General features: G+C 44.7%; 1 protein-coding gene, 1 non-coding gene and 1 pseudogene across 9 annotated transcripts; 2 read left to right on the forward strand and 1 right to left on the reverse strand.

The window, feature by feature from the left end:
* Positions 1-3507: 3507 nt before the first annotated feature.
* On the reverse strand, positions 3508-4667 carry LOC115681809 (cytochrome b-c1 complex subunit Rieske-4, mitochondrial-like; annotated as a pseudogene).
* Positions 4668-4932: 265 nt separating this feature from the next.
* On the forward strand, positions 4933-5005 carry TRNAK-UUU (transfer RNA lysine (anticodon UUU)). Its single transcript has one exon. It is a non-coding gene; the product is annotated as a tRNA-Lys (tRNA).
* A 1826-nt stretch (positions 5006-6831) lies between these two features.
* LOC115681905 (N-alpha-acetyltransferase MAK3) lies at positions 6832-12556 on the forward strand. 8 transcript variants are annotated; one of them, XR_008815927.1, is made up of 6 exons: positions 6833-7122; positions 7226-7346; positions 7624-7679; positions 9364-9612; positions 9794-9906; positions 11658-12556. XR_008815927.1 is itself a non-coding variant. In XM_056308917.1 (5 exons), exons 1-4 carry the CDS (start codon positions 6928-6930, stop codon positions 9607-9609), a joined length of 618 nt encoding a protein of 205 aa, XP_056164892.1. In that variant the 5' UTR covers positions 6833-6927; the 3' UTR covers positions 9610-9612; positions 9794-10071. The 8 variants fall into 8 exon arrangements, 2 of the variants coding, with proteins under 2 accessions (XP_056164892.1, XP_030461869.1); XR_008815923.1 differs by having other exon boundaries at positions 9364-9602; XR_008815926.1 differs by lacking the exon at positions 11658-12556 and adding an exon at positions 11262-11641.
* The last annotated feature ends 100 nt before the right edge of the window (positions 12557-12656 follow it).

Genomic DNA, 12656 nt, shown 5'->3' on the forward strand with positions numbered 1-12656 from the left:
CTAAAATTCACCGCTTGAGCTCCCTTACCAATGTCTCTCAAACCCGCTCTCTTCGACTCCCTTCATTCATCTCCTTCACCACCACCACTATCTTTATCTATAGACGATAGTCCTCACTCAGCTTCATTCTATCAGAGGCAATTTGGACATGGGCAAAGATGAGCCTTGGGTCGTCAAGCGACCGTAGGGGGTAGTGGCCACGACGATCTGGTAGACAAGCTAACAACGGCCGATGTAAGGGTAGTAACAGGGTGGTGGACACCGCGCGAAGGTTAGGTTTCACTTGACGTCAAAGTTGACAATCTAGGGCTAGTGAGGGATAGAGAGAAGGTGGACCGCATTGGGGCAGCGAGTAATGAGGGCTTAACACGCCTCTATACAGACAACGACCTCAAAGGATTCGACACACTTGTGAAAGGACTCCAGTTCTTTGATGGTGATGATCATGTGACGTATAACTTCTCCTTTTCACCCTCAGACATTGGAGCACAATCGACTCGACGACAATGATGGTCGGCGGTGGTTGGAGGTGATAACAATTGCACGGTGGTGTTGACACTTAAATTTCGATGTCCTGTTTAATAATTCATGGCATAGAAAATTACGGATTGGCCCCGATCCCTAGTAAAAATAATTAATTAAATTTCATAAAGTCATTAGGAGCATATTTCATTTAATCGCATTCAATCGAAACGGGGGTGGAAAGTCCCGAGCTTAAATTGAACAGATTAAGCCCGCAAAGGAGGGCCAAATTCGTGCAGCCCAGGTGAAGCATACCGCCCAAAATTCATGGACAGAGGTGGGCCTTAATTGGCCTTAATGAGCCTCGATTAAACATTATCCAGCCCATTAGAGCTTAACTGAGAAAAGCCTTAGGTAAAGCCTGTTATACTGAAAGGCCGAAGTCAAGCCCTACCAATTAGCCTGGGTTAACATTATAGATATGACATTACGCCTCGCAAATTAAAGATGGGGCAATTGAAACCTTAGAGCAAATAGAGAGAAACACGTGAGAAAGAGAGAGGGAGGAGCACTCCCACCAGGCCTGCCACCTTGACTAGCAGCTCAGTTGAGATCCTTGCCAATGCCACTTGTCGCTCTGCTGTTGCATTGCGAGCCTTCATCTCTGTCCAGCCACCGTACGACAACGAGCTGCGATCTTTTGGATGGATCGATATGAATCGGCAAAAGTTATGAATGATCATTTGTCGATTTTGGATAGATAAAAAAATGACAAGAAATTTAAAGGTCCAAACATTGGGAACAATAGTTACCGGTGATATAAATTGCAGTTAAGTCAGATAAAGATAAATTTCCAGGACGTTGAGTTCTGTAATTGATTGGATGTGTTTTTACAAATACAAGGCGGGTATTCATAGCCCACTATGGACTGTTATGTACAAGAAGTTTTTTAATTTAAATAAATAAAACATTTCATAATCTTATTTGTAGTTACAAGAAATTATTCCACGATCTCTTATTATGCATCAACACTTAGTTGTAATGAGTTATACAAATTCTAAATTAACAGCCATAGACATAATCAATTAACCACCCAACAATTATGTTTTGGTATCGGTTCGTCATCATTGTCCTCGATTGATGTGTTGGCAGGCTTTTCTCATTAATTGTACTATCTCAACACTTAGCCAAAATCAAGGACTACTCGTTGTCAATGACTCCATCGATCAACTTCTCGAGTCTTGATCGAGGCTCTTGTCGAGAACATTCACGTGACGTGTTGTCGATGACTTTTTAGCGAGTTATTGATTTCTTTCAAGTTGTCGACTTCTCTGGTTGCTAGTGGCTTCTATTTTGACCAAATTCTTCTCTCATCGACTGGGATTGCACTCGTCCGTAATAGCCAAAGGATGATCATTTTCCGGCATCGACAATTTCTTTCTAAATGACACCTTCAATGATAAAAGAAGTAACACAAGAACTATCTATATCCTCGATTTCCTAGATACATTTACAAACATTAGCAATGGGACTTCGGTATGGTGCTGTGAAATATTATGAATAGTGCATGGTTGTGGAAGTTTTTGCCAATCTAAGAATCCGTATCATAACGAATTTTCACCTCGTTATAGAACTTTCTGTAATCCTCGATTTCTTAGATTCATATCCATTAGCTACATAACTTTTGTATGGTGCTAGAAGACATTGCAAATGGTACCTCAACATTAAACCCATTGGTAATTTAACGTGAAAGGTGGCAAAATTCAAGAACATTTGAATTTCATGACATTGATTTACCAATATGAACACGCACTCATTACATCTGTGGCGGTGCCACTCGAAATATGGGGAGGCCCACAAAATTGTGTAGACCCTCCAAGTTATGGAAGAAATGTTTCGTTGTCGCAATTTCTATAATCATCGAATGTCTTCCTCTTGGGATCATGACATGAAATGCGGGAAAATTGTCAAAAAATTCCTAAACCTATTGCACTTTTACCAATTCAGTTCTAAACCTTTTAAGTTTGCTAATTCAGTCTTAAACTTTTTCACTTCTTTCCAATTCAGTCCTAAACCTTTTTCACTTCTTGCCAATTGAATCCATTTGGGCGGCCGGTGCTGACGTGGCCGTCCGGCCAACGCTGACGTGGCAATTTTAAAATAATTTTATTCGAATTTTTAAATATTTTTTTTTCAGCCTTTTCCCTTTGGCCGGTTCGACGACCGGCCAGAGGCGCGCCCTCGCTGACCTCTGGCAAAGCTCGCCCATGTCGGCCACCGGCGAGGGCGAGCCTCGCCCGCCGCTGTGAGGCCGGCCTCGCCCAGCTGAGGCGAGCCCGGCCTAGCTGTCGCTAGGTTTCGTGACGGCGAGGCCAGGCTCACCTTGGTTGGGCGAGGCTCAACCTCGCCGAGATCCGGTGAGGTCGAGCCTCGCCCAGCCATGGCAAGGCCAACCTCGCCGTCGTTAGGTTTCACTCGCCCAGATCCGGCGAGGTCGACCTCGCCGTCACTGGGTTTCACTTGCCCAACGACGGCGAGGTTGGCCTCACCATGGCTGGGAAAGGCTTGTCCTCATCGGTGGCCGACGGGGGCGAGCTTCGCCAGAGGCTGGTGAGGTCGACCTCACCGGCCCGCGCCTCTAGCCGGTCGCCGGACCGGCCAGAGGGAATAGGCAAAAAAAAAGAATAAAAAATATTAAAAAATGTGAAAAAATATTTAAAAATTGCTATGTCAGCGTTGGCCGGACGGCCGGCGGCCACGTCAGCACCGGCCGGCCAAATGGACTGAATTGGCAAGAAGTAAAAAGGTTTAAGATTGAATTGGCAAACTTAAAAGGTTTAAGACTGAATTGGTAAAAGTGCAGTAGGTCGAGGACTCTTTTGACAAATTTTCCCATGAAATGCATATGATCAAGCATCAATACCAAACCTACCTAAATATTGGGTGCAGCTGTACGCCTTCGATCATAATGTCATCATCACTTGTACCGTTTCTTTTAAAGTCCAAAGATACATCACAAAGCTACAAAGTTCAACAAACAAGATATCATTGAGAACCGATCAACAGCCGCCTCTCGTCGAGGAAGGTGTACACCGGCACCTCCAGATTGAGCGGCGCGGGGCCCTTCCGGGCTCGGCCTGAGATGTCGTAGTGCGAGCCGTGGCACGGGCAGAACCAACTGCTGTAGTCGCCGGCGTTCGGCAACGGGATGCAACCCAGGTGCGTGCACACGCCCACGACCACGAGCCACTCCGGGTCTTGGACCCGCACGGAGTCTGGCTGGGGATCCCAGAGCGAGGTCCAGTCCTCGCGGTTCGCCCAGTCGATCTCCTCCTCTGTCAGCCGCCTTATGAAGACGGGCTTCCCGCGCCACTTGACGGTCACGGTGCTGCCCGGGTCGATGTTCGACAGGTCGACCTCGAGCGATGCCAGGGCGAGCACGTCCCTGGTGGCCGACATGCTCAGGACCAGCTTGACGACGAGCAGGTGGACGACCGACACGGAGGCGAATCTCCCCAGGCCCAGGACGAAGTAGGCGAAGGCCCGCTTGCTCGGCGAGCCGGGAGGCAACCGCTCGTGGTTATACTCATCATAGACCATCCTCGGGGTGGGGTTCTTGATGGCGGCCGAGGTCGGAGGCACGTTGTCCGCGACGGCGATGCGTTGCCACGCGCTGCGAGCGCTTTGGAGGCGAAACCTGATTCAGATTGTTCAAAAAACACAGTGTAAAATACTAAATGAAAAAGCATGAGATGGACCCGAAACTTATGATGAACTATGCTATCTTCTCTCGACACTGTCATCTTCAACTTGCGCCATAACATTACGTGCAGGGATTCATGGTCACGGGCACTGTCCTTCATCGCCAAGAGCTCAAACATGAACACGCAGAGCAAAACATCACCTCGTTTTGAGAGCTCAAACATGAAGGTGCCAAGATAGACAGACATGAAATGGCGTGAAATGTCAAAATCTTGTGCAGGACCACAGTTATGTAGGACGACGGCAAACAACCAACCTCTCCCCAGAAGGCGAAACCGCGGTTCGCTCGAGAAGTACCCGGAGAAGTCGAGCGGCGACGAGCCGGGATCTCTCGAACTCTTGGCCACGGTGGCGGCGGCAGCTGTGGCCGTGGGGAAGCTGCTCGGCCTCTGGAGAGGGGAGGGAAGAGATAGCCGCCTCCCGGCTGCCGCGGCCTTCCACATACTCGCCCGGCCGAGCGTGACCTTTGCCGTGACGTTCGAATGCCAACCTCGCATCGCTCGATTTCGAGAGAGAGAGAGAGAGGGCCGATCGAGGAAAAGATTTCCACCCTGTTCTTGTTCTAGAGAAAGCAAGACGGTGCTGCATGCGGTGCAGAGACGAAGGGATCGTGTGCGCGAACATACGTGGCGGCTTGAGTTCTCGACACGTGCCCATCATGCACAAGACAGAAAATAAATTGAAAAATAGAAGGCTCAAAGACAAGTAGCCGTCTTAGCTCAGCCGGTAGAGCGCGTGGCTTTTAACCACGTGGTCGTGGGTTCGATTCCCACAGACGGCGTTCTCACTATTATTCCTACTTTTTGCAATTTTTGCCACCATTGATCCGTCTTAATTATATTTTCATCCCATATCTCTCTCTCTCTCCAACTTTTCTCCTAAAATCAAGGCCCTCTTTCAATTTTGCCACCCTCGATCCGAATTATAATCTTCCTTGTAATTATAGTTTTGAAAGTTGAAGTATTCACGTATAATTTGTCACTTTATTTCTACGCACCAAGCAATGCACGAGCACATTGAAAAACCTTTATTCTTTGTCGTGAGTGCTTATTTGGAAAAAGGAAATTTTGGGGTTCGAACTTTTCGGAATTTGAAAACAAAAGACAAATTCTCTAAATTCTAGGTAATCACGAGAAACTTGTGTGTGATTCTCGTGACAATATTTCTATTCTCAAAAGAATAAAGGCAAAATTGGATTATTGGTAAAATTTATGAAAAGGAAAAAAAGAAGAGAAAATCAAAAGTTAACAGAAAGCTATCAAGTAAGGTGAGCAAAAGGAACCGCCTAGGATCATAACAATTTTTTTTTTTTTATATTTCTTAGAAATCTCTAAAAAAAATCATAATTTATTTCTTATTGTACAAAGGAAGATCTTTAAAGTTTGAGCGATTACGTTTACTTCAAGAACAAATCAAAACACAACAATAATTGCTCATTTTAACTAAATTTTGCTATAAATTAGAAAAAATTATATGAAACCTATAATGTTACGTGTAACTCACTGATCATAAAAACATCTTAATTATTAAGAATATCTTTAATTTTATCTTGAACATTAATGACAAAGAAATAAAAAAAACTAAATATGCCAGTCCGATATGATTCCTGGAATGAGAAACCCGACCTGCTGATCCGGTTCTCGGTTCGCAGAATCGGACCACTCGGGAATCGATTACCTCTTCTATCTAGTGGTCAAAGGCCTGACGAGACTTTGACAAACAAAAAAAAAAAGGGAAAAAACCACCAAAAACCCCAAAGTTTGCAATCTGTGACACATTTACCCCAAATTTTTTTTTGTGACACCAAAAACCCCGAACTTTGCTTTTTGTGACACATTTACCCCAATGTATTTAGTCCATGGGCATTTTTGTCTTTTTTGCTTTTTCTTTTTTTTTTTCCTTTTCGGCGAGGGGGGGCCTCGCCGGCGTTGGGCGAGGGCTGCCCATCGCCGGATCCGGCGAGGGGGGCCCTCACCGGCGTCGAGCGAGGGCGGCCCTCGCTCGGGCGAGCGGCCTCGCCGGATCCGGCGAGGGCCGCCCGCTCGACGCCAGCGAGGGTCGACCTCGCCGGACGGGCGAGGGCCGCCCTCGCTCGCCAGCGAGGTCGACCTTCGCCCGACGCCGGCGAGGGTCGACCTCGCTGAGTCGGGCGAGGGCCGCCCTCGCTCGCGACGCCGGCGAGGGTCGACCTCGCCAGATCGGCGAGGGCCGCCTCGCTCGCCCGGCGAGGTCGACCTTCGCCGACGCCGGCGAGGGTCGACCTCGCTGAGTCGGGCGAGGGCCGCCCTCGCTCGCCCAGCGAGGGCGAACCTCGCGACGCCGCGAGGGCCCCCTCACGGAAAGGAAAAAAAAAAAAAAAAAAAAGAAAAAGGAAAAAGACGAAAATGCCCATGGACTAAATACATTGGGGTAAATGTGTCACAAAAAGCAAAGTTCGGGATTTTTGGTGTCACAAAAAAAAGTTCGGGATAAATGTGTCACAGATGGCAAAGTTTGGGATTTTTGGTGATTTTTTCCCAAAAAAAAAAAACCCCATGGGGCCTCGCTCCGAATCCGGATTCTCAGTAATCGGGTTCGGAGCCCCATCTCCTACTTCTTCCCCCCTCCTCCACCTTCGTTCACCAAAAGTTCTCTCTCCATTGTTATCCCTCGCCGCCGCCGCCGCCGCCGCCGCCGGCATCGTCGGGGCGCTCTGATTTCCCTATGGAGACGGCGACCAGCGACGCGAAAGCGGAGAAGAAGGCCGAGTTCGGGGCGTCGGAGATAGAGTACGCGAGCTACGGCGGAGAGCACCACCTCCCCCTCATCATGAGCCTCGTCGACCACGAGCTCAGCGAGCCCTACTCCATCTTCACCTACCGCTACTTCGTCTACCTCTGGCCTCAGCTCTCCTTCCTGGTACCCTCCCTCCCTCCCTCCCCTCCCTCTTCAAAGTTTCCAGCATTCGCTGTTCAATTTCGCTTAGCTCGTGCGCTCGTGTGGGGGTCTTCGTGTCAGTCAGGCGTTCCACAAGGGCAAGTGCGTGGGGACCGTGGTGTGCAAGATGGGCGAGCATCGAAGCACCTACCGAGGTTACATTGCCATGCTGGTCGTCATCAAGCCCTACCGAGGGAAAGGCATAGGTAGCTGTCCGAACTTGTGAACTCTGGTTGCGTTGATCGGGGTGAGGTGTGATCCTCTCTCGAGCTTGATTGCTTGTGATGTGAAGACTGAAAGAGTTTTTGTTTGCATCAGAAATGCTTGTGAAATGTTCTGTTGCTGTGATGCAATGAAATGAATGGCAACCCGGTTGACCAAATTCGTCTCTTGCGTTATCGTATTTTCCTTGCTTGCATTTCTTTCTTCTGTGTTTTTCGACGGATGTAAAGTCGAGGTGCCGCTTTTTTCTTCTCGTTGCAGCCACGGAACTCGTGAGTAGATCTATCAGAGTCATGAAGGAGTCTGGCTGCGAAGAGGTAATTTGACATGGCTCTCGAGCTTTTCAACAATGAGCTTAGTGTTTAGTTCTTAATTTGAGTAATGATTACGCATTCCAGCAGTAGGGCTGTGGGAGGAAAAATCTTTCTTCCTCTGCGGTTTTGTGATCAATACTCATGTATGTCCAATTAAATTAATTTATTAATTGGAAGTAGACATGCATCTCAATCATGACTGCTCGTGGAGATGAAGTGTTTCAATCGCTGGAGCATGCTATAATTCCCTTGCTTTTGATTTGTCTTTATATCATTCTTCTGTTTGGGAAATGGGATGGTCATGGGAAGTTTAAGAGAAGAGAATTCTGGGCTAAAAAATGTTTTCTAGGCATCTTCTCCCGTAATCATCTATCAGTATGAATAGCATGGCCTAATCCGGCTTTGGACATTTTGTTGTCATCTACATTTGAAAGATCTAGTCTCTGCCTTAGCTTTCTGATAATATGCAAAAGAACGGTACGCAACTAAGCGGATAAGTTGTTCTTTTCTAATCATGTCGGATAAGTTACCAGTTAAAACTGGATGAATTATGTTTTCTTCATAGATAGTCCTAGTTGGTTACTATTTAATGGGACTAGGGATGGCAATTTCCAACACGACAAGGCAATACGACTGGAACAAGATCTGGAGTTAGCGGGTTTGGGTTGAGGCTACTCGTGTTCGGGTCAATTTCGTGTCAATCCGCAAGACACGATTAATAATCATGTTGCGTTCGTTCAAATCCACTAGACTCGAAATTAACTCGTATAACAAGTTAGTGTCGACGCTAACTCGTGCTCTGGTCAATTTCTGTAAGCTTCATTAACTCTGGAATAGAAAGATAAAAGCAGTTCATATGGACTTTAAAAGTTTCACACCCAACTTCCAATAGGAGTTATGAAGCTTAACTTGACACATGGATCCTGCTTCAAACAAAAGTAAGAAACATTAAATCGTACTCCAAAAAGAAACTAACTAAAACTCTAATAGAACTCAAATCCTACTATATTTGACTGCTAATTTCAACTACGAGAAAAGGCCTAATCTAATTAGAACTTTTCTTTTAGTAGTCAATTGATGTACATCAATCATTGAACATCTATTGACTTGATTGATCTTGTAGCCTGCATTAACAGTGTTTCATTGCTTTCTCGTGTTTATACAAATAATGAGACCTTTCCGTCCATATTTACTGTTGTAAGCATGTGGATCTTTCAGCAGCCAATGTTCAGATCTGTATTGTGTTCTGAAACTGATTTTCCACTCAATTGGAGTGCCCTAGGTGTTTTTTTTTTCGGGGTGAAGACCCTAGGTGTTTGAAATGCTTGAATTTGTAAAACGATTGTCGGGCAACCTATTTTTTAAATCTTTTGTTGGCCCAAGAAGAAGGGTTTGATCCATGTGTGGGGGTTGAGTATGTTCACATGATTCTCAATGTTCCCTTTTTGTCTTCTGAATTAACCTAGAAGGAGATTATAGGAAAGACCTAATTCTTAATGCACTTTCACACTCATTGGTGGCAGTGATGTGATATTTTCAGCATATTATATGAAAGAACTCCCGAATACTCTTAGTTGAAACTTTCAGGGTAGTGTAGAATGTTTCTCATGTTATAGGCTAAGTTGGTCTGGAGGTAGATTGCTCGTGTCTCATGACTTTCTCTCCATCTTATTTCTTGTTCTGGAAGGTGACTTTGGAAGCAGAAGTCACAAATAAAGGAGCCCTGGCACTTTATGGTCGTCTTGGATTCATTAGGGCCAAGAGGCTCTTCCGATACTATCTGAATGGAGTCGATGCATTCCGTTTAAAGTTGCTATTTCCACAGCCTGAGCTACACCCTTCTCTGGTTATGATGGCGAACGATGACGATAGTCAGAGGCATGCTGCTAACAGCCCACAAGAAGAGTTCCCTGAGCAACAAGAAAGGTTTTAGCATGTACATCATTTTCCTTTTATATGGAAATTATAGATGTTTCACTTTATGGAAATTTTGTTTTGCACGAAGGTAATTATGTGGTCTCTGAAACTGCTGGTCTTAGTTGTATGTCCTAAATCAGTTCTCTGCATGCTTCAGAATGCCCCAGGGGCTATATATGATGTTTTTGTTGCATTTCCAGGGTCTATTCTTCTATGGTGGAAAGTGTCGGCAATAAGTGAAGGAGACAGGTGGAATGAGGAATCGTTTGAAAGTGCTGGCCTTGAACCTGTTCCATTATAGATGATCTTCCTGGTAAGCTTGACTCGTCCAAGGACAGTTCTTGTATACAATTCTAATTCAATTTTGGTTCTTTTATGCTCCAATTTCGGAGATCAAATCAGATTTCCTATTCTATTGATCATACTGCAACTTGCAATATCGCGTTAGTAGATAATTTCAAATTGGTCTATTTGATTACCGTCTCTGTTCTTTAGTCTCCATTTCCTTTTCTCATTCCTATAAAAAGAAGATTAGGGATAGAGGAGTCTAGTCTAGCACGCCAAAAGAGAAGTTAAGACAGCTCTCAGTAAGTCGTTAATGCTTGTTAATGTTTTGAATTTTATAATAAAATGGGGGGACGCTCATGCATAAAATTAATCATATAATATCTGATTCTCTAACATCCTAATATTAAATATTGAAAAGCCACGAAATTAGCTTTGCTATATCAGCTTCGGAGGATGATGTCAACCTAGGAGTTTCTTTTCCTTTTCATTTGGATGTAATATCACGTTATTATCTTTGCTATTACCCATTTGGTGGACAAAGTGTCAACCTTTGGGAGCTCCCTTTCAGTACGTTTTTGTTGGATTTTAGATACCTCTATGATCTAGAGGTGATCATTGGACAGGCTCGGGCCGGGGCCGAAAGTCTGGCTTAATTTTTTGCCCATTCCCTCTTGTAACATAAAATGTTCGAGCCGGGCACGGGCCAAAGTTGGGGTAGCCGGGCTTTCTTGTGTGAGGATGGTGTTGTCGAAGGTCGGCCATTGTTCTTTCAGGGCTCTGGGGCCTGAGTCGACCAAGCAGTCTACCTATCTGCTGATAATCTTTTCTCTCGTACCCATCACCTAGATATGGGTTGTTGCACCGTAGTGAGTATTGTGTAACCTTAAATAATTATGACACGTTTTAAAGTTGTGCTTGTGCGGGCAAGCTGATCAGAGTGGATAAAATCAAGTTGGCGATGGGCCAGGGTGAGGTTGTCTACTGGACTCGTCAAACGAGTGGGTCAGGTCGTATTCGAGTCAGGTGGAAAATGGTCTGACCTAAGTTGATTCATTTAATTTGTTTTGATTCATTTTTATGCAATATAAATCTAGCAATACATATCCGACTTATATTGCTAAAATATTTCCATATTTAACATAATCTAGGAAATTTCATGCTCAAACTGAGGTGAGTGCGCAAAATCGAGTGAGGGCGGGAGAGAGTGAAGAGAGGTGAGTTGAGTCTAAGTAAGTTGTAAGTTCATTTAACATCTATGTTATTTTAGGTTTTACCATTCTAAATCTATTTATAACCCATTTGATGAATATATTTAACTCATATAAAAACTCAGTCTATTAAATGTGGGTCGAGAAATTGGTTCATGGCCCATTTTGACAAGTGTATCTCCTCACGTCAACACCATTGGAGTTAAGGTGGAGATTTTGTGGAGATTTTGGGTTGCAGACACTATTCCCACATTGCCTATATATGGGTTGTTGGGATTATAAAGAAATTTTGCGTAACTTTAAACTAGCATCACGTGTTTTCAAGGGAAAAGTACTAAAAAAGTTAAACTTATTGTACTGATACTAATTCAGTATTAAACCTTTTAATCAAGCCAATTTAGTCTTAAATCTTTTCAAATATGTACCAATTCAGTCCATCCGATCAATTTAGGCCGCAAATCACTAATGTGGATGTCGGTAGTCCGATGAGGCGCTAACGTGTGTATTTTCTTTTATAGTTTTTTAATAATTTTTTCAAATTTTTTTCTTTCCCTTCTCTTTCTACTAGTGGTCGGTTGTTGGCAACTGGCCCCACGCGAGGGTTGACCTCGCCGGGCTACACTTGGGTGAGGGGAAGCGTTGGCGAGGCCCCCCTCGCCCAATCCAGGGCGACCTCGCTTTGGGCAAGGGCGAGGCTTGACGAGCACTCAAGCTTTGTCCATGGCAGCTGACATCCATGTCAAGGAAGATGACGATGAGGGCTTCGGGGACTTTGCCTTTGCCTCAAGCTTTATGGCCACTGCCTCCATTTTCTAGCGGCGGCGGAGTCTTCGCCTTTCAGAATGATGATGATTGGTCCGATTTTGTCAGCTCTGGCCCGATCTTGTCTTCTAATCCATAGTCGATCCTTCGAGCACATCGAGGCTCGCCGGGCCTCGCCCTCGTTAGATCTGGCAAGGGAGGTCTGGCCGACACTTGCCCTTGCCCAAGCGTAGCTCGGTGAGATCGATCCCCGCCTATGGCGATAGAAGGTAAGGGAAAGAAAGAAAAAAATTCGAAAAAATCATTAAAAAATTATAAAAAATGGCATTAACTTCAACAATTTTCGGCATAAATTGGCTGTATGGATTGAAATAGTACCAATGTGAAAATGTTTGGGATTATATTAACCCAATTGAAAGGTTTAAGATTGAATTGGTACCAATATAATAAATTTATGACTTTTTTGGGTACTTTTTCCTATTTTCAAGCCATGTTGCTACGGGTGAGCCGCTGCCAACACGGGTAACACTGTATTGTTTACGGGTCTAGGTGAGGATGTCTGCTACATTTTCTTTCTTTTTCACCTCTATGTAGTCATCTTTAAAAAGGAAAAAGGCATCCAAGAAACATAAGAATGAAAGCTGATTTGTAAATTTGATTTAGCTAATAATTTCCGGTTTCTATGAAGAAGAATGTCTTTTTATATTCAAAGTTAACTTTGCAGGAGGTGTGTACAACAAGTATCAAAGTTTTGACAATATGGCTCAGGACTAGGGGTGCCTTTGTTATATTAAAATTTGATGAT

Source organism: Syzygium oleosum, unplaced genomic scaffold (genome assembly GCF_021117445.2).
Source record: "Syzygium oleosum isolate NSW1041296 unplaced genomic scaffold, Sole_v2.1 Sole_v2.02, whole genome shotgun sequence".
Taxonomy (NCBI): domain Eukaryota; kingdom Viridiplantae; phylum Streptophyta; class Magnoliopsida; order Myrtales; family Myrtaceae; genus Syzygium; species Syzygium oleosum.